The sequence below is a fragment of the Pseudorasbora parva genome, chromosome 9 (genome assembly GCF_024679245.1).
Source record: "Pseudorasbora parva isolate DD20220531a chromosome 9, ASM2467924v1, whole genome shotgun sequence".
NCBI classification, from domain to species: domain Eukaryota; kingdom Metazoa; phylum Chordata; class Actinopteri; order Cypriniformes; family Gobionidae; genus Pseudorasbora; species Pseudorasbora parva.
In genome coordinates this window covers 39,392,069-39,411,524 of record NC_090180.1, presented here as the reverse complement: position 1 = coordinate 39,411,524, position 19,456 = coordinate 39,392,069, and the positions used below count along the sequence as shown (strand labels likewise).

Sequence of the window (19,456 nt, the reverse complement as noted above, 5' to 3'; positions counted from 1 at the left end):
TTAAAGTGAACTATCCCTTTAATTTCATAAAAATATCACTAAAGAGGATGTTTTCCTTGAGAAATATTTTTGATGTTTATAGTTGTTTCCAGCATATAATTTGTGCAATAAATTAACAACCAAACAAAACAAAAAAAATGCGATTTAAAATTATTTTGTCTCTTGCCTTCATATTGCTGTTCTTTTTCAGACGGAGATGTTTGAGTGTAATTTTGGTCCAAACTATCATCCCACATTTGAAGTGTTCGTGAATGTCGACACTGAGGAGGTCAGGCTGAGTCTTTTAGATAAAACTGAAGGAAAGGAAGTGTGGGTTCCACGACGAATCCTTCTCACAGGTAACAAATGACACAAGTGTCAGATGATGCTAGTATCGTAACACTTTTTAACACATTGTAAGTTGTAAAAGTCATTACAAATTTAAAATTATATGAAAGTTTGAATCTTTCACACTGTACAAAAAAATATACACTGAATGAATCTACAAAAAAAAGAATAAAGATAAAAGAATAAAAAAATAGTTGTTTTAAAGTTTTTTAAATAAAACAAAGATTAGAGAATGTAGTTCCAATGTTACTGGCCTTTTCTTTATAAATATTTATGAAATTTACTAGCAAAACTGAAGATTGTTTCCTAGCTTTTTCCAAATAAATCCTACTCCAAAAGTGAAGTTGGGCACTTACTAGGTGAACTCTTTTTTGATGTTTCTTAATAACATCAGGTAAAGATGAAGACTCTCCTGCTCACAAAAGGCTGACAGGTATGAACTCAAATAACTATTTCAATTGGTTATTTTTCCCATCTGTCTGTCCATCCATCTGTCTGTCTATCTATGTATGTATCTATTCCCATCCATCCATGTAACTTTTTTGTTTGTTATTTATCAGAATGTGAATTTGTGAAAAAACACAGAGCTAAACTCGTGAAGAGAGTTTCATCAGTGATGGCGATTGCTGACGGTCTGTGGACCAAAGACATGATTCCAGATGAAATGTACAGTAAAGTTAATGCTGCAGAAATACGACAGGAGAAAACAAGACGCTTGTTGGATGCTCTTGACTCAGGAGGATCTTCTGCTAAAACAGAATTCTACAGACTGCTGAAGGAGAACGAACCTTATCTAGTAGATGAACTGGAGTCTGGACACAGTGGACTGCAGTAATGCTGAAAAAACAGAAACTGGTCAGTTTGAGGTATAAACACCAGCTCCAGCATTAATATGTGTATGTATGTATACATACATATAGATAGAGAGAGAGGGATCCAGATGCTTATTTAAGTTGGCAGATTTACACATTATATTTCTGGCATAAAACTTCAAAAGTTAGCGTAAAACCTGTGATCATGTTCTACACTATAGATGAGAAAGATCAAAAGAGCATCTTTTGTTTTGGTAAAAGCTAGATTATTTGACCGTTTGTATAATGTCAAAATGTTGCTTATTTAATATAAATCAAGAGATAGTCTGCATTTTAGTTATGTTATACATTTTTTTAACATTCTCATTTTCTTTTGTTTTAAAATATTCTAAATCCTTAAACTTTATATCTAGATTTACATTTTAGATTTTGATTTGATTCCCTACTGTACATCATCTGTTTGGGTACTATATCTTTTATAAGTCTTTATGTAAGGACCAACAATTTGCTTCGGTCATGTTCATTTTGCATGTTCATCCAGTTTGTTTTTGTTCATTTCCACGTGGTGAAATGGTTGGCTTGTCATGTTTGCCTCAAGAAGGTGTATTAAAGGGTTAGGTCACCCAAAAATGAATAGTGAATACATTTTTTTGCACAGAAAAACTATTCTCGTCGCTTCATAAAATGATTATAGAATCACTGTAGTGAGATGGGCTTTGTAACGACGTCTTTAGTGCCTTTTATGGGTCTTGAGAGAGGAAATGACATTGGTGTTAATGAAGGCCAAAATCCATATTAAACCCTGTGTGTCATGACGATCACGCGATCACTTCCGGTAGGTGAGGTCAATTTTCAATGTACATGATATAGTACATATACAGGTGTATAGAGATAATCACTTCCTCCGGTTGCTTAAACTACACCAGAACCTCACTTACTGGAAGTGATCGCGCTGAATGCTGTTAGACATGGTGTATTAGAGGTAAAAATATATATAAATACTTCGGGTTCTCGCACAAACCTATCGTTCCATGTCTTTAGACACCAATATGTCGTCACAAACTGCAGGGTTTAATATAAATTTGTCTGTGCATGTTTTTTAACTCTCATAGTGTGCCATTGGTCCAACATTGGAAACGCAGCTTGACTGGCCTCGTGGCTCCAGGTCCAAGGCTATTGGTCCTGCCTGACTCTTGTTGTTGCCCTGGCATGCACTGGCCTGACAGGGCCTAAAGTGGCTAATGATGCTGTTAATGTATGACCATATGAGTCACTATGAACAATGTGTTTATTAGATAATACTGTGGAAAAATAACCACATACAATAATATAAAATAAATATAAAAACTTGTAAAAGTTGCTGTGGGAAAAAGCACATGGATCATATTTTTCTTTTGTATTTTACATTTTTAACAGATGAATAAAACAAACACAAACAAAATATACCAGTACACTCTTAGAAAAAAAGGTTCTATACCTATGGTTCTATATAGAACCTTAAAGTCCCTGTTCTATCGGCGCTATTTGGAACCCCTACGCTGTAAAATATGTCAGGCCTCTCCAATTTAAAATTTTCTAGTGACTGGTCACATCAAAAATTTTCAGTTGGCCAAATTGAATTTCTGTGATTTGATACAATTTCATTCACTGAAATTCAATTTGGCTAACTAATTTTTTTTTTTTTTTATGACCAGTCACTAGTACATTTTTAAAAGGTTCTTTGGATAGAAGCTTTAGAACCTTCTTTGGAACCTAGAACCTTTCGATAGAACCTGAAAAACGCCTTCAAGTCTGCCAATTTCTGCAGAAATGTCTACCTCCAACATTAGGCCTGCACAGATCTGGTACACACACACACAAACTCCAGAGAATACTGGTTTCCTCCAAGGTTCAGAACATCTTAACTAATTATAAACAAAACATTTCTCCAAAGCATGCTGATAACGTGCTTTGTTTCAGTGAGAGGTACAGACAATAGTACAGGCAATATTCATCTTGACTCTTTAGTGTTTCAATAAAAGGAAATATAAATGAAAGACAAATCCATATTTCATATCTGGAAGCTGGGCTAAGTGAGCAAACGCTGTTACTGCACTCCTGACATGTTAGGGGTGTGTGATGCCTCAAATCCAAACACGATCTTGTAGCAAGACACACGACCATCTCTAGGCCAGACAATCAGTCACTCCTCAGAGACCAAATATACAGTTTAGAAAACAAGAAAAATTAAGCAAAATCATAACTGGAACGAATCATTATAATAATATAGGAAGATAAATATTGATTAAGGTTTTGATTATGAAGTTAATTAGGATATATGTATGTACTATATACAGGTATATTGAAGCGGCAGTGGATTTCAGAATTCCCCTTTCAATACTTTAAACTTTTAATTTATAATTAATTTAATAATTATAATATTAAAATAAAAATCAATAAAAAGCCATTCTTTAATGTCATCCACCATCGCTTTGTGGCTCTTTATAAAAAAAAAAGTATCAGTTCAGGCACCAGTACTGTTTTAAAAGTACCGGTTTGGCACCGGAATCATAAAAAACCCAAACGATACCCAACCCTAATCTAACCTCATCCCTTTAAATTGTTATGGAATTGTTCAAATTAATGTGTGAAAAACAGTATAAAGTATAAAATTATCAGTCCCTAAAATCATTATCATTTTATCTGTATAATGTGTATCTACCTCTAGAGTAAATGCTCACTTTTTACTGGAGAAAGGAATCAAGATCTTGAAGAGGTCACGCACAAGAATCAGCAAACGCTGATTTAAGATATTTTATATTAAGTCCGAGAGCATATGCAAGTGAATGCACACTTTACTGTCCATGTCCAGAAAGGGAATAAAAACATCACCAAAGTAGTCCATATGTGACATCAGTTAGTTAGTTAGAATCTCTTGTAGCATCGAAAATACATTTTGGTGATGTTTTTATTCCCTTTCTGGACATGGACAGTAAAGTGTGCATTCACTTGCATATGCTCTCGGACTAAATATAAAATATCTTAAAGCAGCACCTGGTAACTTTTCAACCGTCATAATATATTTTCAAGACTCTTGTGATGATACATCGACTTACAATAGGTTGAATGACACGTCTGCTAGGGCTGGGCGATATGGAGCAAAAAATATATCTCGATATATTTTGCTATATCTCGATATACGATATATATCTCGATATCTTTACAGGAAAAATAACCCCCTAAAAACTACAGCAAAAACAAATATGCCAAATACCACAAAAACTTTTTTTTTTTAATTGAAGTGCAAAGAGGTAGTCAAGTGCTTTTGCGACATTTAAAAAAAATAAAAAACTCCCTGATTACATAAATAATAATAATTTAACTGTAAAAGAAAATAAATAATATTGCCTTCTTTTCATTTATTTCATGCTTTCAAAAGATGAATCAAAGACTCCCTTTTTTACAGTTAAAGTAAACAGTAAGCATTTTGCAGAAAGATGGGGGCATGACTGAGATATAAATAAACTGATTTTGTCATAACACCATTTCCTGTTAAATTTGTATCAAAATTCAAACAGTGATGTTTGTCATGAGTTTGAAAAAATTCAAACTCATCATGCAGATCATGTAGGCTACACATGTGCTGAATTTCACTTCTTTTCCAGTTACAGAATGAAATGTGAATGTCAGAAGGTAGGCTATATGATAATATGATACAGTAACTTACAGAAGAGCACTGTGTCTCAGGACACCCGGGATGTCGCGTTTTTCCCTCTTGGTTAAAACGTGAATAGACCTATTCATCATAATCCCGTGATAAAGCTGACAAAATAATAATAGTAATGATATTGCAATACTTTTTAAATGTTTTCAAATGATATGCGATCATTTTGACATTTTAACCGAAAACTATGCGATCAGTTAGACACAGATCATAAACTGGCATGATTGCGACCGCGTCTCGCACCAGTAGTGTCAATCACCTGACTGTGGGTGAAACGTGCGATTTGAACTATGATGAACATTAATATTTCTTTATGAATTTTAGCAAGCAGTTGTGTTAGAAGGAAAACATGGTCTCTAAACTGAGTCCTGAACAACGTGCGCGCTTGTCAACATGATAACTAATCCTCACCTGGTTGTGGAAGCAGCCGTGATCAATGAGACAACACGCGAGGGGAGGGGGAACAAAAGCAAGAGGCGGGAGGCGCGCGAGGCTCCGCGAGCACAACACAGAGAAGGCAAACAAGCAAAGTGGCGGAATCAGAATTTAATATAAACAATATATCGATATATACGATATGTCCAAATCCATATCGAGCTGAAAAAATATCTCGATATATTTTAAATATCGAGATATCGCCCACCCCTAACGTCTGCCATAGCTTGATGGGGTCTGTATCGTTTTTAATCATACTTTTAAACTTCGGGTAGTAACCTGAGAACAAAAAGAACTACAAAATTCGACTGCTTTACGGCATATACGTCACTTCCACCAACACCCACACTTCCTTAAATTCAGACGTGCGAGCCCAACTTTGTTCGTCGGATAATATATATACACCACTACGTCCGACTGATCCGAGGGTGCGCGTGCGTGTTTCCTGTGGTGTACAAGAGGTAAAAAAGATATAAATACTGTTCGTTTTCTCACACAAACCGCTCGTTTTGTGTCTTAGGCCATCAGTGTGTACTTTTCTGATGGGGGATTGTTTAATTTGGACTTCTCTGTGTATGCTCTTTGAGGTGGTGACCATAGACCTGCATTATGTGAGGCACAGACAAGAACGGTTTGACCTAAAATGATCAAAATTGAATCTACTGGGGAAACAAATACTCCTACATCTCGGATGCTCATGAGGTAAGCTAAAACATATCAAAATTTAATTTCAAAGTGAACTATCCCTTTAAATGTCGAATTTTGTTGGAGCTGTCATCTTGTCCCGGTCCAAATTGATAGAGTTGATCTTTTTTACGGTCTATGATCTGTCCTCTCAGAGACTCGTTTAGCAGTTCTTTCGCCTCTGTTGTCACGGGCAACGACTCCTGCTGCCCCACAGAACAGAGGGGTGGAGTCATTCTTCATTTAAAGCGGTATGCACCGAAATGGTTTGATGAAAACAGAGCAGTTTTTGACCAGGTAAAATTAGTGTTTTCTTACAATACTAATGAGAATTTTTAATTAAAGTATATTACAAAGTTTTTTTAGGACACTAAAGAATCATATTAACTTGTATAAAAATGGCATTATAAGACCCCTTTAAACTGTGTTCCGATGATGAACAGAGGTCTTACGGGTGTGGAACAACATTAGAGTGAGTCATTAATGACATACATTTCATTTTTGGGTGAACTAACCCTTTAAGTTTTGGTCTGCTTCTCACACAAATCACTGTTATAACAGTAATTATACTTTATTAAAAGCAAATGTCAGGTTTGTTAAAGACTGTAGTGAATCTGTGCTTTGTGCTTTCTGATGAAGGTCCGTGTGGAATAAACCATCTCAAAAATGCTCAGGTTATCATGCCCATGAGAAGATTCATCTGAATTCCAAGGGCTTTTCTATGGAGACTTTGCGAAAGTAAGTTGAGACTAACATTAACACTAATATTGCATCAGTAACAATGAGAACTCAAATGTGACTCCAGCCAGTGACAGATAAAAATAAAAAAAAGATTTATAAAATTCCACTTGAATTTTGTATATTAAATCTACATTAAAGGCTAAATTAAAAGCTTTCAGTGCAATAGCATATATGTGCAGTGTGGACCATAACCTACTCAACTTTGTACATAGTCTTATTTCTACATCTTTTATTGTATTATCTCCTCTCTCTCCATTTCTAAGGTCCTTATTTTAGGGCTAATGGTACAGCTTGACAACTGTAACCATGAACTTCCTGGTACCTAAAGAAAATCTCTCTGTAAGCCAGAAGTAGAGAAATATATTGTGTTACTATTAAACTTATAATTCTCTTTTTACTATCATTTGGAGTAAAACTTACCAATTTTGACGCCATCATGAAACATGCAAATTCAGGTCATAAACAGAAAAAAATGAAGCAGTGGTGTAGTCTTTGTGATTTGCAGGTATATGCTGTATACTAGGAAAGGTCAAGGATTATACCCCCAAGGCGCAACGATTCGTAACAGTTTTGTGACTTTCACACTTTCATTCGTAAATTCACCCCGTCTGTATTGCGAAGGAAGTGGGGTCGAATCACAGAATCATTGACAAATGGAGCTTATTGTGTAAAGCCACAGAATTTGGCCATTTCTGAATTAATAAATCAAAAGTATGGCTTTACAATGAATCAGATCTGTAAATATTAAAGCTCAAAAAGACTGCTATTGAAGTTCTGCGCATCTCTACCACATCTCTCTGCCACTGTCTACCACACACACGCTGAAGCAAGTGTGACAATTGTGTGTTCAGTGTCAGGCATCTCACTTATGAGGCCATTTCCACATGAACTTCATCTCATAGCTACTATGAGACTTACTTCATGAGCATTTCATTTGATAAAAGTATTATATTCATTCGTCATATCAAATAGCCTACAAACAGAAAGTTTAAGGTCTTCATGACAACCCTTTAAAATAAAAGTGGTATAACTTGAAATTATAGCCTAAATATATATCGAACAGTAGAGTATACTTCAAATAATAATAATTATACAGTTTTTTAAAATCAGTTGTGGAATGTAATGAAGTACAAATACTTAATTACTAAAGTACATTTTTCACGCATTTGTACTAAAGTAGAATAAAAAATTATATGTGTATTGCGGTCATACGGACTGCAGTCATAATAAATTATGTATAATAATTAATTTATAACATAAAAAAAAAATTCAATTAAAAAGTTATTAAAAAAATAGGCATAATAATGCATATGCAAACATTAAAATAAAAATAAATAATGTTTATTTAAAAACAAAACAAAAACATTCAATTGTATTATTTGTGTCCAAATAAGATGGAAAATAGCAATATATTATTTTTTTATGTTGTTTTTGGCTTTACCCTTTTTAGGGACAAATGCAAAAATATAAATGAAACGCCTTTATACTGGAGTCTTTCTGGAGTCTTTTATTTTTGTTTTCGAACTGCGGTCCAGCCAGCAAAGCCTCGCGCTCGCAGGACAGTAGGCTACTGACGACATTTGTAAACTAACAGACGTTTGTCCAAAAAATCGCTAGATTTGTTGCTAGTCGCTTGAAGAAGAAAAGAGTCTCTAAATATAGTGACAAAGTCGCTAATAATTTGGCCGCCTGCAACAGACGTTTAGGCTAAATATCTAGGCCTATGACATTGATTGATGATTTTGATAAATACAATAAGATGGTGTCAGCTGACACAATATTAAAAAGTTAGGCCTACAAATTATTATTGCATATAAAAATACCAACACATTCTCACCTGTGAGCGGTTTCACAACCAGAGGCTGCGCATGTGGCATCATAGTCAGGTCTTCCAAGGATTTTTTTTTGTGGAAAAAGGTTTAGCGCGTCAAAATGTTTACCGATATACCTGATGGAAATGCCAATTATCGATCATTTTATGCAAATGTCGACACAATCTTTTTACGTTTAACTTTAGTGCATAAATTCTATTATACATTCGCCTGTCAGCGCGAACATCTGCTGACTGCGCGCTCTCCTCCCCAAACGGACGAGAGAGAGCATGAGAGAGAGAGGCGTTTATTTGACGCGCTCGCCGATGTACGTACAATAGAGGGCGACTCGGAGTCACTGTTCTTTAAACCAAAACCACCAGGAAACAGCTGTGAGAGAAGAAGTAAAGTACACAGGTGACGATATTTCAGTACACTTCGCTAAAAACCACACTACAAAAGAATAAAACTCGAACTTGATATTATAAAACCGTGATATTGTTGATTGTGACATTATATCAAAATGTATGTACACATGTACCACTAAATGAACGATCTCCTAAATATTTCCTGATTTCACGCAGCATTGAGGGGAAACTCAAAAAAGGAGCGAAATAAAGCAAAATTACTGACCTCTTCAGGGCTTTTAATGCAGGTCAGTTTCACCTGTAAAAGGCTACTGTGGGTTTGTCTTCTATTAACTAAATGTTAGCAGTAGCACCTATTTCTATCGTCAATCAAAAAACTGTATACTAACTATCATCATTATAAACTATTGTAAAGTTACAGTAACGTTAGTAATTTAGCAGACAGATACACATCGATTTATACATCTGGAAGGAGCTAGGGCAGACTACAAATTATGCTAGTAGTAATGCAATAAATTCGTCAGTATTATTATTTTTCCATAAAGATATTGTCATGATACTATTATTGTACTAATTTTGACATTTTAATTTATTTAGATTTAAAATAATAATAATACATTTATATTATGTGCTAACAGTGTGTTTGTGTGTTTCTATTCTTGCAAAGGATGAACTGTCTGAGATGGACACTTTTGAAGGTAGGCCTATGTCAAACTATAGGCATTTTCTAATTATATTTGTCTTATGGGTTTGGGTGTAACATTATTTCATCAAGAAAAACTAAAGAACTTAAGTTAATGTTTCAAATTTAGTCTGTAAAGTAAAAGTGCTTTTGAAAAAAAAGTTGTGTCATTTCATTCATGATATTTAAGACTAAAAGCATCAACATTGATGCAGAGTTATTGGATGTCTAAAATGTCCTCTTGTCATCTAGAGTTTGGCAGTAATGAGGACATTGTCGGATCTCATGCTGGGTCAAATGTGAGCGCTTCAGCTCAGAGTGGAAGCCATATTACAGCACCTGTACTCACTAACAATACAATAACAGGCAATGTCCACATCATACATAATGACCCTGGTAAGAAAGATGTGTTGTATATTCATAGATGCTGAAAATATTGACTATGATAATTGTTCTGATAGTGTACTGTATTTTCTTGTTTGTAATCACAGGTCATATGATAAATGTATTCATTGTTCTATTAGAAAAAGGATCTACCAGATACTTGCTAATACAATTATATTAAGTGTGTATATATCTTAGATTCAGCTGTTGACAAATTATAATTTATTATCGACATTTTTAAAAAAGTTGTTTTTTTTTCCTGCAGGTTTTACTCGGAATCGTCCACCCTCTGAAAAAACACAAAAATCAGGTAATAGATAAATCTGATACTGTATGTCTTGAATGTTTACCTTCCACTCAGGGCTAGCCCAAGCCCTTATGAGGCAATAAGCAGAATTTTATTTGGGGGCCCCTCTGTGCCACCAATAATATTGACTATTGTCAATTCTTGATAATTCGCAAAGCCAGTATCAATGTTAGTAATTGTAGCTGTGTTGCTTACATCATGTCTGGCTGTCATGTTTTTACTCTTATATGGCTTTTAATTGTAACAGTAGCAAACACACAAAATTGGGCAGGGATTAATATTCAAAGCCTACAGTACTACAGTTCAGACTGGGATATGTACTTTTTTAAGTAGTCAAATTATGCTGAATATGCTCACTTTTCCCGAGGATACTTTGATGAATAGAAGGTTCAAAAGAACAGCATTTCTCTGAAATAGAAAGCTTTCAAAAATTCTAAAAACATTGTACACAACTGAACAAGGAAAAAAAAAACAAGGAAAAAACAAAACAAGAAAATGTTGATTTTAAAAGACATATTTTAAAAACAAGAAATGTTGATTTTGAACATTAAACAGAGCTTCTTTTTTTTTGCATTTCATTCGACTGTGTAGAAAGAACATTTTCTAAAAAAGTAATTCCATAGCATTCGCATTCTCAAATCCATCCATTCATAAAAAGGTTATTGGGCAACTAAGGAGTAACAGTTTTAGCCCCGATTTCTCATGCTTTGGACTCTGAACCTTGGCTAACAAGTGATTAGTTTCCAGCTGATGGCGCCGCGAGATTGTGCAGTGCTGTCAGAATCAATCCGTGCATATATTAGAAAACGTAACATTTCGCAGTTTATTTAGTAATTGTTTAAGGGATTTCGCGATTGCAATCATCATGAAATAACATGCAGCAAAAAGTCATTTCATGTGCTCTGTCTTGGGGGCCCCCTGGTGCTTATGCCTTGGGCCTGCTTCCACCTTTTAATTTAGCAGCTACTTACAGTCTGCTCTGAAATGTCTTCCTCTATTAAAATCAGAATTTGATCTGAAAGCCACTAAACTTGTTTAACATTGCTTATTTTATATGTGCAGCATCAAGGTCAGTGATTTTAAGATATAAGACACGGATCTGCAGCGAGTACCAGTACGTGACCGAGTATAACTCACTGCCTGGTGAGCATGTGCTGCTGTCTGAGCGCTACACACAACCTCTGATCCTTCAGAGACATCGAGGTCAAAAAGACAGAGAAGAAGAGATCTGCTCCAGTGGAGAGCGCTTCCAGCAGATCCTCAGCTCCAGAAGCGGTGATGGCTCTGTCCATCTGAACTCTCTGTTCGACCCAGATAGTCATGGGATCAGTCGTAGTGCTGTTATACTGCAGGGGAACTCTGGGAACGGGAAATCCTTCACTGTGCAGAAGATCATGTTGGACTGGGCATCTGGTGACCTCTACAAAGGGCGGTTTGATATTGTGTTCCACTTAAAGTGTACAGAAATAAACCGCATTACTGGTGAAAACAGTTTGGTGGAGATCTTGAGTTACAGCTGCAGTTTATCATCAGATCAGATCTCACAGGTACTGCAGCATTCACCAGAGAAGGTGCTTTTCATCATTGACGGATTTGATGAGCTGAGACTCACACAGGACAATCATGATATGTCACCAAACACTGATCCGCTTCAGAAAGCTCCAGCTGAGGTCATTCTTTGTGACCTTCTGAGGGGTCGAATCCTGCCAGAGTCCTTCCTGCTAGTCACCTCTAGATCTACAGCTACAGACACACTGAGTAAACTGCTCAAAGGACCTCAGCGTTTCTCTGAGATTATGGGTTTCTCTGAGAAGGGGGTTGAGGAATACTTCCAGAAGTTCTTTCAAAATGAGGAACATTTCAGGAAGGCTTATACACTTGTGAAGGCAATTGAAACTAGTTTAACTGCCTGCTCGATCCCTGTCGTCTGCTGGATCATCTGCACAACTATCAAGGAACAATTCAAAATTGGTGCAGATGTAACAAGAGGACTGGAAACCACCACCTCCATCTACGTTGACTTTGTGTCCACTCTACTGGATCATCACTGCCAGGGTTTGAGTCAGTCCGTCCCGACCTTGCTAAAGAGTCTGGGTCAGCTGGCAGAGAGAGGGATGCTGGAACAGCAAGTCCTGTTTGATGAGAAAAGTGTGAATGAAACTGTTGCAGACCCTGTTGGCAGTCCATTCCTGTGCAAGTTCCTCTTTAAGAGAAGAATCCGTCAGGAGACGATGTTCAGTTTCATGCATCTCAGCTTTCAGGAGTTCTTCACTGCTCTGTACTATGTCCTTCTGGATGAAGACGAGTCCCAGAGAAAACTTACACAGCTATTGTCTAATGATGAAAACTTTTTTAGTATTTATTATACTAATCCTCCTTGTTTTGCAGCGGTGGTACAATTTGCATTTGGTCTGCTGAATAAGGATGTGAGATGCACACTTGAGAAACATGGTCTGGTTGTCCATCCAAAAACACAGGCTCATCTGAAAGAATGGATTTTGAAAGAGCTTCAAAATTGTAACACACATTTGAATAGAACACCTTTTTTCCTTCACTGTCTCTATGAACTTCATGAGGAGGACTTTGTAAAAGAAGCTATGGAAGCCTGGAAAAGTATTGATACATATGTTGCATTCCTAAGAAGAACAGACTGCTGGGCCCTGCTGTACTGCTCTCAGTGCTGTGAGAGCATTGAAGAACTGCGTATTGATTACAGTTTAACGTCTACAAAGTTATTCATGATTCTACCTGTTCTCCAAAAGGTTAAGAAAGGAAGGTAGGTTCAAAAAAAGAAGCCCCTTTCACACAAAAAATACAAATGGGAAATACAATGATAATGTGTCCTGGGATTTGTCCTGGAATTGTTTGATTTTTGGTTCATTCACACTGATGGTGATTTTCCGGAATCTGCGTGTGTCCACATATACATCCACCATTAAAGGTGCACTATGTAGTATTTTTGCAGTAAACTATCCAAAAACCACTAGGCCAGTGTTTTATTTTGTTCAGTCGAGTACTTAAAATATCCTCAAATGTTTCCAACTATTTGTAAATTGTGAGAAAATTGCTATTTTAAGTAAGGAACGAGCACGTCTCAGTGTAGCGTCTGAGGAAGTCGCCTGTCAATTGCGTTATATCTGCGTCACATTCATTTTCCGGTTTTATTTGGCAGAAACACTTTACTCTTAGCAGTGTGAACAAGTGTCACAGCAGCCGTTGAGCGAACGCACAAAGTAACGTCAAATAACATAATTTTCAACACACTCAAATGTATCTACTTTACTTCATAATCATGACCGGAAAAGCGGAAATGGCACTGGTGACTGTCGCATCCAGTCATAATAAAAGTCCCGCTGCTCGTGAAGCGTGTTCTGAGCTCAATCCTTTGTTTTGAATAGGCGCCCTCTTGCAGTCGGAACAGTTGTATAGTGCAACTTTAAGACATGTGACATTGATGGGACGCTTAGCCTAATGTCTGCAGTGGCTCAAGTTTGCTTATGATCTGTGATTTCTCTCGAGGAACCACGCTTGTGCATTTTTTTCCTGATTCAATTATAAACTAGCGCATCACTAATCTGTTGAACGATCTCTGCTTACTAGGTCCTCATCCCAGGATCGTTCCTGGAATCAATCCCGGGACATGTTTGCATTCTCACAAAAAGGCAATCTGGCAATTTTATGACAATTTGCGCTGTGTGAAAGGTGCTAGCTACTCAGTGGATCTAATTAATAGCTAATTCATTATATATATTTTGTTGCATTCATAAAATCACTGTTTAGGTAACTTTAATTTCTTGCTTTTTTAAATCTGTCATTGTGTTTTTAATTGTTAGTTATTGCAATTTAACTTGATTATTTAGTTATGTAAATTCATCTTCTGGATTTTATTTTGAAGGTTAAGTGTAGACGTTTCATCAGACTCTGAACTTGTTGAAGTGATGTGTGCTCTCAGAAGAGGGCTGACTCTGAGCTCACAGAGGTAATGTGTGAAAATAAATGTTATACTTTTAATATGTTTTATGTACACATGAGCTATCATCCTTCAGTGTACTTTTGTTTTATGTTTAGGTAATTTTTTTCTGTCCTTTGATTTGCAGCTTTGATGTCAGCCTCTGGTTTACAGAATTTATTTTGCTTAATCTGTCACTCAGTGAAGATCTCTGCAGGTGAAGAAAAAGTGAACTCTTTTTTTCTGTTCATCAAATAGCTGTTTCTTATGATAACCAGTGAAAGTTGTGTGACAATTATAGCTTGGATAACTATCATTACCAGTACATGTATAAGTCAAGGCACCTTTATTTAGACAGCGCTTAATACAATACAGATTGTTTCAAAGAAGCTTTATAGTGATAACATGTACATCACATGCATTTTAATACATTTTAAAACATGAATAAGCATTTTTATGGCAAACATCGGACATTTATCAGTCTAATACCTTAGTTATGGTAGTAATGGTGGTAATGCTGCTAAATTGGTGAACAGATCAAACTATAAAGTATCACACTTTCAGCTTCTTTGATAACTGCTGATGCAAATGGCTGATGCCCAACAGATCAGCAAATAATTATGTTTTTAAAAAATCACAATAAGTTCTTCAAAGATAGGACTTGTTAGTTTACAGACACAACAACTTTGATACTAATTTTTTGTTTTTGTTTTTTGTGTAGTATCTACATAAGATCTCCATGGTGCGAAGTACCAGCAGAAACTTTGCATTTACTCGGTCTCACCTTTCCACATGCAGGGGAGATCGACATCGACTGGGCCAGACTTTTTAAGACAATTCACCAAGGAGATTTGGATGCATTAATGTCTGTTCTCTGTTCTTTCTCTAAACTGAAAAAGATGGAAATGGAAGTCAACTGCCTAAGTGAGATGTGGTCTGTCTGGACCCTCCAAATAATTCAGAACTGCTCCAGTCTAACAGAACTCATGTAAGAAATTGATCTGAAATCAACTTCTGTCATGTTCCTATATGAATTAATTTGTGTTGTTAGGAAATGTGTATCCCTGATTTCTTTCTGGCTTTGCCAGAAGCCATACGGGTATGGCTTTCCTGTAGCTCAAACAGTAGAGCATGGCGCTAGCAACGCTAAGGTCATGGGTGCGATTCCCAGGGAAAGCAAGAACTGACAAAAATGTAAAAATGTGCACCTTAAAATGCAATGTAAGTCGCTTTGGATAAAAGCATCTGCCAAATGCATAAATGTAAATGTAAATATTTCAAGAGATAGTGTATATATCAAGAGAAAACATCTTGTCATTTATTTTATCCACCCTTATGTTGTGCCAACCATGTATGAGGAACACAAAAGATGTCATTTTAAATGATGGCGGTGTAACAAACAGTTTTTATCCCACTGACTTCTATTGTATGAACAAAAAATACAATGGAGTTCAACTGAAGTGAAACTGTTTTCTTTCTAACCTAAGTCAGTCATACAGGTTTGGATGACATGACCCTCATCTTTTTAAATTGTTGTGGAATTGTTCAAATTAATATGTGAAAACCAAAGTATAAAGTATAGAATTATCAGTCCCTAAAATCATTAATTTTATCGGTATGTGTATCCACATCTAGGGTAAATGCTGACTTTTTACTGGAGGAAGGACTCGAGGTCGTGAAGAGGTCACACACAAGACCAGACTGTATTACGACATTTCAGGGGTTTGTATTGGTTTATCATCATCACAGAACAAGTGTGTCCCAAAGCATACAGTGCATGTGGAAATTATTACTCTCCGCAATTTAGCAATTACAGCGAATAACTTTTTCCACATTTTTGTTGTGTTACAGCCTTATTCTAAAATGGATTAAATTTAATTTGTTTTAACCTTAATTCTACAAACATTACCCCATAAAGACAATGTGAAAGAAGTTTGTTTGAAAACTTTGCAAATGTATTAAAAAGTAAAATTAACATTTTTTAAATAAATAAAAATCACGTTGCATAAGTTATCACAGCCTTTGCTCAATAATTCTTTGTTGAAACACCAATTATAGCCTCGAGTCTTTCTGAGTATGATGCTACAAACTTGGAACACATTTTTGGGCAGTTTTACCCGTCCTGCAAAGAAGAATCTCTCAAGCTCCATCAGGTTGGATGGGGAGCATCAGTGCACAATCATTTTCAGATCTCTCCAGAGATGTTCAGTCGGTCTGGGCTCTGGCTTGGCCACTCAAGGACATTCAATGCTGTGTGCTTAAAGGGTTAGTTCACCCAAAAATAAAATTGATGTCATTAATGACTCACCCTAATGTCATTCCACACCCGTAAGACCTCCTCTCATCTTCAGAACACAGTTTAAGATATTTTATTAGCTTTGCAGTCTTAGCACACTATACTGTCCATGTCCAGAAAGCTAATAAAAACATCATCAAAGTAGTCCCTATGTGACATCAGTTGGTTGATTAGAATCTCTTGAAGCATCGAAAATACATTTTGGTCCAAAAACTACGCTTTTATTCAACATCAGTCTTGTCTTCCGCGTTTGTTTTCAAACCTCAAATAAAGATTCAAACGGCCATGAATCAGTGAATCGATCAATGATTTGGATTGCCAATGTCATGTGATTTCAGCAGTTTGGATCACGTGTCAAACTGCTGAAGTCACGTGACATTGGCGATTATTTTTGGACCAAAATGTATTTGATGCTTCAAGAGATTCTAATCAACCAACTGATGTCACATATGGACATGGACAGTATAGTGTGCATAGACTGCATGCTCTGGGACTAAAATATAAAATATCTTAAACTGTGTTCTGAAGATGAACGGAGGTCTTACGGGTGTGGAGCGATATTAGGGTGAGTCATTAATGACATCAATTTCATTTTTGGGTGAACTAACCTTTTAAGGTTGTTGTTGTCGTGTTGGAAGAGGAACCTTTGCCCTAGTCTGAGTTCCAGAGCAGGTTTTCTTCAAGGATTTCGCTGTACATTACTGCATTCATCTATTTCTCGATCCTCCTGACTAGTCTCCCAGTTTCTGCCTCTGAAAAACATACCCACAGTATAATGCTGCCACCACCATGCTTCACTAGGAATGGTGTTGGCAAGGTGATGACTGGTGCCTGATTTCCTCCAGACATGACACTTGCCGTTCAGGCCAAAGAGTTCAATCTTTGTTTCATCAGACCAGACAATTTTGTTTCTCTTGGTCTGAGAGTTCTTCGGGTGCCTTTTGGCAAACTCCAGACGGTCTTTTACTTAGGAGTGGCTTCCATCTGGTCACTACCATATAGGTCTGATTGGTGGAGTGCTGCAGAGATGGTTGTTCTTCTGGAAGGTTCTCTGTTCTCCACAGAGAATGCTGGAGCTTTGTCAGAGTGGCCATTGGGTCACCTCAATGATTATGGCCCTATTCTTCATTTAGAGATGATGGAGGCCATTGTGCTCATTGGGACCTTCAAAGCTGCAGAAATGTTTCTGTCCCCTTTCCCAGATCTGTTCCTCTATAGAGTCCTGTCTCGGAGGTCTCAGACAATTCCTTGGACTTCATGGCTTGGTTTGTGCTCTGACATGAACTGTTAATTGTGGAACTTTATATAGACAGGTGTGTGCCTTTCCAAATCATGTCCAATCAACTGGATTTACTACAGGTGGACTCCAATCAAGTTGTAGAAACGGCTCAAGGATGATCAGTGGAAACAGGATACTCCTGAGCTCATTTTTGAGTGTCATGAACATGAATAGACTGAACTTGAGTATTCACTGCCTATGCCATGTTTATATATATATATATACTTTTTTTATACATTTGCAAAGATTTCTAAGAAACTAACAAACTTCTTTCACATTTTTATTATGGGGTATTGTTTGTAGAATTTAAACAATAAAATAATCAATTTTGTAATAAGGCTGTATTTTTTGGGAAAAAGTGAAGCGCAGTGAATACTTTCTGGATACACTGTAGTATGTTGAAAAGAGTATGTCAAAAGTCCCTGAATGGTGTATTTCTAGTAGATTTTCTAAGTTTATATGTGCACACTGTAAAGGCTAATATTGCCCATAATCCATTGCGCTTTGGAAGAGGATTCAGTTCAGACCTACAAACAAAAGTAAAAAGTGTTCAACTACAAATGACTAAAAAGCTAATAATCAGTTTAGCCTGATACAAAATATTTATTTAATGTTATCCGTGTTATATTAGCAAATATATTGAACGACTCTGTAGTGATGCTGTGCTTTGTGCTTTCTAATGAAGGTTCATATGCAGTAAAGACTCTCAAAAATGCACACATTATAATGACTGTGGACGTAGCTGCAACCAGGAGGTGAAGATACATCTAAATTCCCAGGGCTTTTCTATGGAGACTTTGCCAAAGTACCTGTAAGTTAAGACCAACAACAATTATTGCACCAAGAACCACGAGAACTGTTAACCAGCCAGTAACAAAACATTTGTTACAACATTACAAAACATTAGGATTTATACAATTCTATTTGAAAATTGAATATGAAATATAGAGGGTTTCTATGTGCAGTACCATATGATCATAATGTGCAGTGTGGCTCTTAGGGTCACTGGTGGGTTACAATATTGCTTTGTATCAGTAGAAACCCGGGAGTATATTCGAATGATCGTGCTCCCCCCCCCTCATATCATCCTGAGACGAGAGGAGGATTTTTTGGCCAGTGGCTAACGACTACAGACAGCAGAGGGAGGTATTTCGACATGTTTTCAATCCGAGCATGTGGTGAGGGACCGCACTCACATCAGTCGGCTCGGGCAGCCGCGGGGAATCATGTAAGCGGAGCGGCAGAGCAAAGTGAGTGTTTCAGCTTTTCAAATTAATTCATATTAAAGTTAAGCTTCCAAAGGCATCAACTGAAAACGCGCCAGACTGAGCATGCGCTGTAATGACTGCCGTGGCAGCTATAACCTCAGCTCTAGTGATGAATGTTACCCCACTTTTAATGCTAAATCACTGAAGTAACCCTTTAACATAGCTAATTAGCTCTGTATATAGAAATATTTCTACATGTTTTAATGTGTTATCTCTTTTCTCCCCATTTCTAAGGGAGCTTTACCTAGAGCTGTGGATGGAAATAAAGACATCAGCCAAATATATAGTGCATTTAGGTGAAGAATCATAATAGTAATAGTCTTTTGTCAATTTGTTTGTATAACGCGTTTCACAATATTGTTTCAAATCAGCTTTACAGAGTTTTATGATGTTAATGCTTAATATATATA

General features: G+C 36.6%; 2 protein-coding genes across 10 annotated transcripts in view; both read left to right on the top strand.

Annotated features, from left to right (window-relative positions):
• Positions 1–1,769, top strand: part of LOC137089105 (NACHT, LRR and PYD domains-containing protein 1 homolog) — a 20,873-nt gene extending 19,104 nt beyond the window's left edge. For all 5 annotated transcript variants that reach the window (XM_067452569.1, XM_067452571.1, XM_067452568.1 and 2 more), the window contains 3 exons: positions 191–338; positions 722–760; positions 888–1,769. In XM_067452569.1, the coding sequence (XP_067308670.1) occupies positions 191–338; positions 722–760; positions 888–1,162 (462 nt within the window). In that variant the 3' untranslated portion in view covers positions 1,163–1,769. The remainder of the gene's footprint in view (positions 1–190; positions 339–721; positions 761–887) is intronic.
• Positions 1,143–19,456, top strand: LOC137089107 (NACHT, LRR and PYD domains-containing protein 1 homolog). Of its 5 annotated transcripts, none has more exons than XM_067452576.1 (12): positions 1,143–1,182; positions 6,601–6,699; positions 9,549–9,579; positions 9,816–9,959; positions 10,213–10,257; positions 11,317–13,030; positions 14,150–14,233; positions 14,352–14,420; positions 14,925–15,191; positions 15,839–15,925; positions 18,464–18,589; positions 18,814–19,456. In XM_067452576.1, the coding sequence occupies exons 3-12, from the start codon at positions 9,564–9,566 to the stop codon at positions 19,052–19,054; spliced, it is 2,793 nt and encodes a 930-aa protein (XP_067308677.1). In that variant the 5' UTR covers positions 1,143–1,182; positions 6,601–6,699; positions 9,549–9,563; the 3' UTR covers positions 19,055–19,456. The 5 variants fall into 5 exon arrangements, with proteins under 5 accessions (XP_067308677.1, XP_067308678.1, XP_067308676.1 ...); XM_067452575.1 differs by lacking the exons at positions 1,143–1,182; positions 6,601–6,699 and adding an exon at positions 9,098–9,168 and having other exon boundaries at positions 18,814–19,028; positions 19,281–19,456; XM_067452577.1 differs by lacking the exons at positions 1,143–1,182; positions 6,601–6,699 and adding an exon at positions 8,904–8,930.

Coding starts and splice junctions, on each gene's coding strand:
- LOC137089107 (XM_067452573.1), top strand. Junction 9,960..10,212: donor CATCATACATAATGACCCTG/GTAAGAAAGATG, acceptor TTTTTCCTGCAG/GTTTTACTCGGAATCGTCCA. Junction 15,192..15,838: donor TCCAGTCTAACAGAACTCAT/GTAAGAAATTGA, acceptor ATCCACATCTAG/GGTAAATGCTGACTTTTTAC.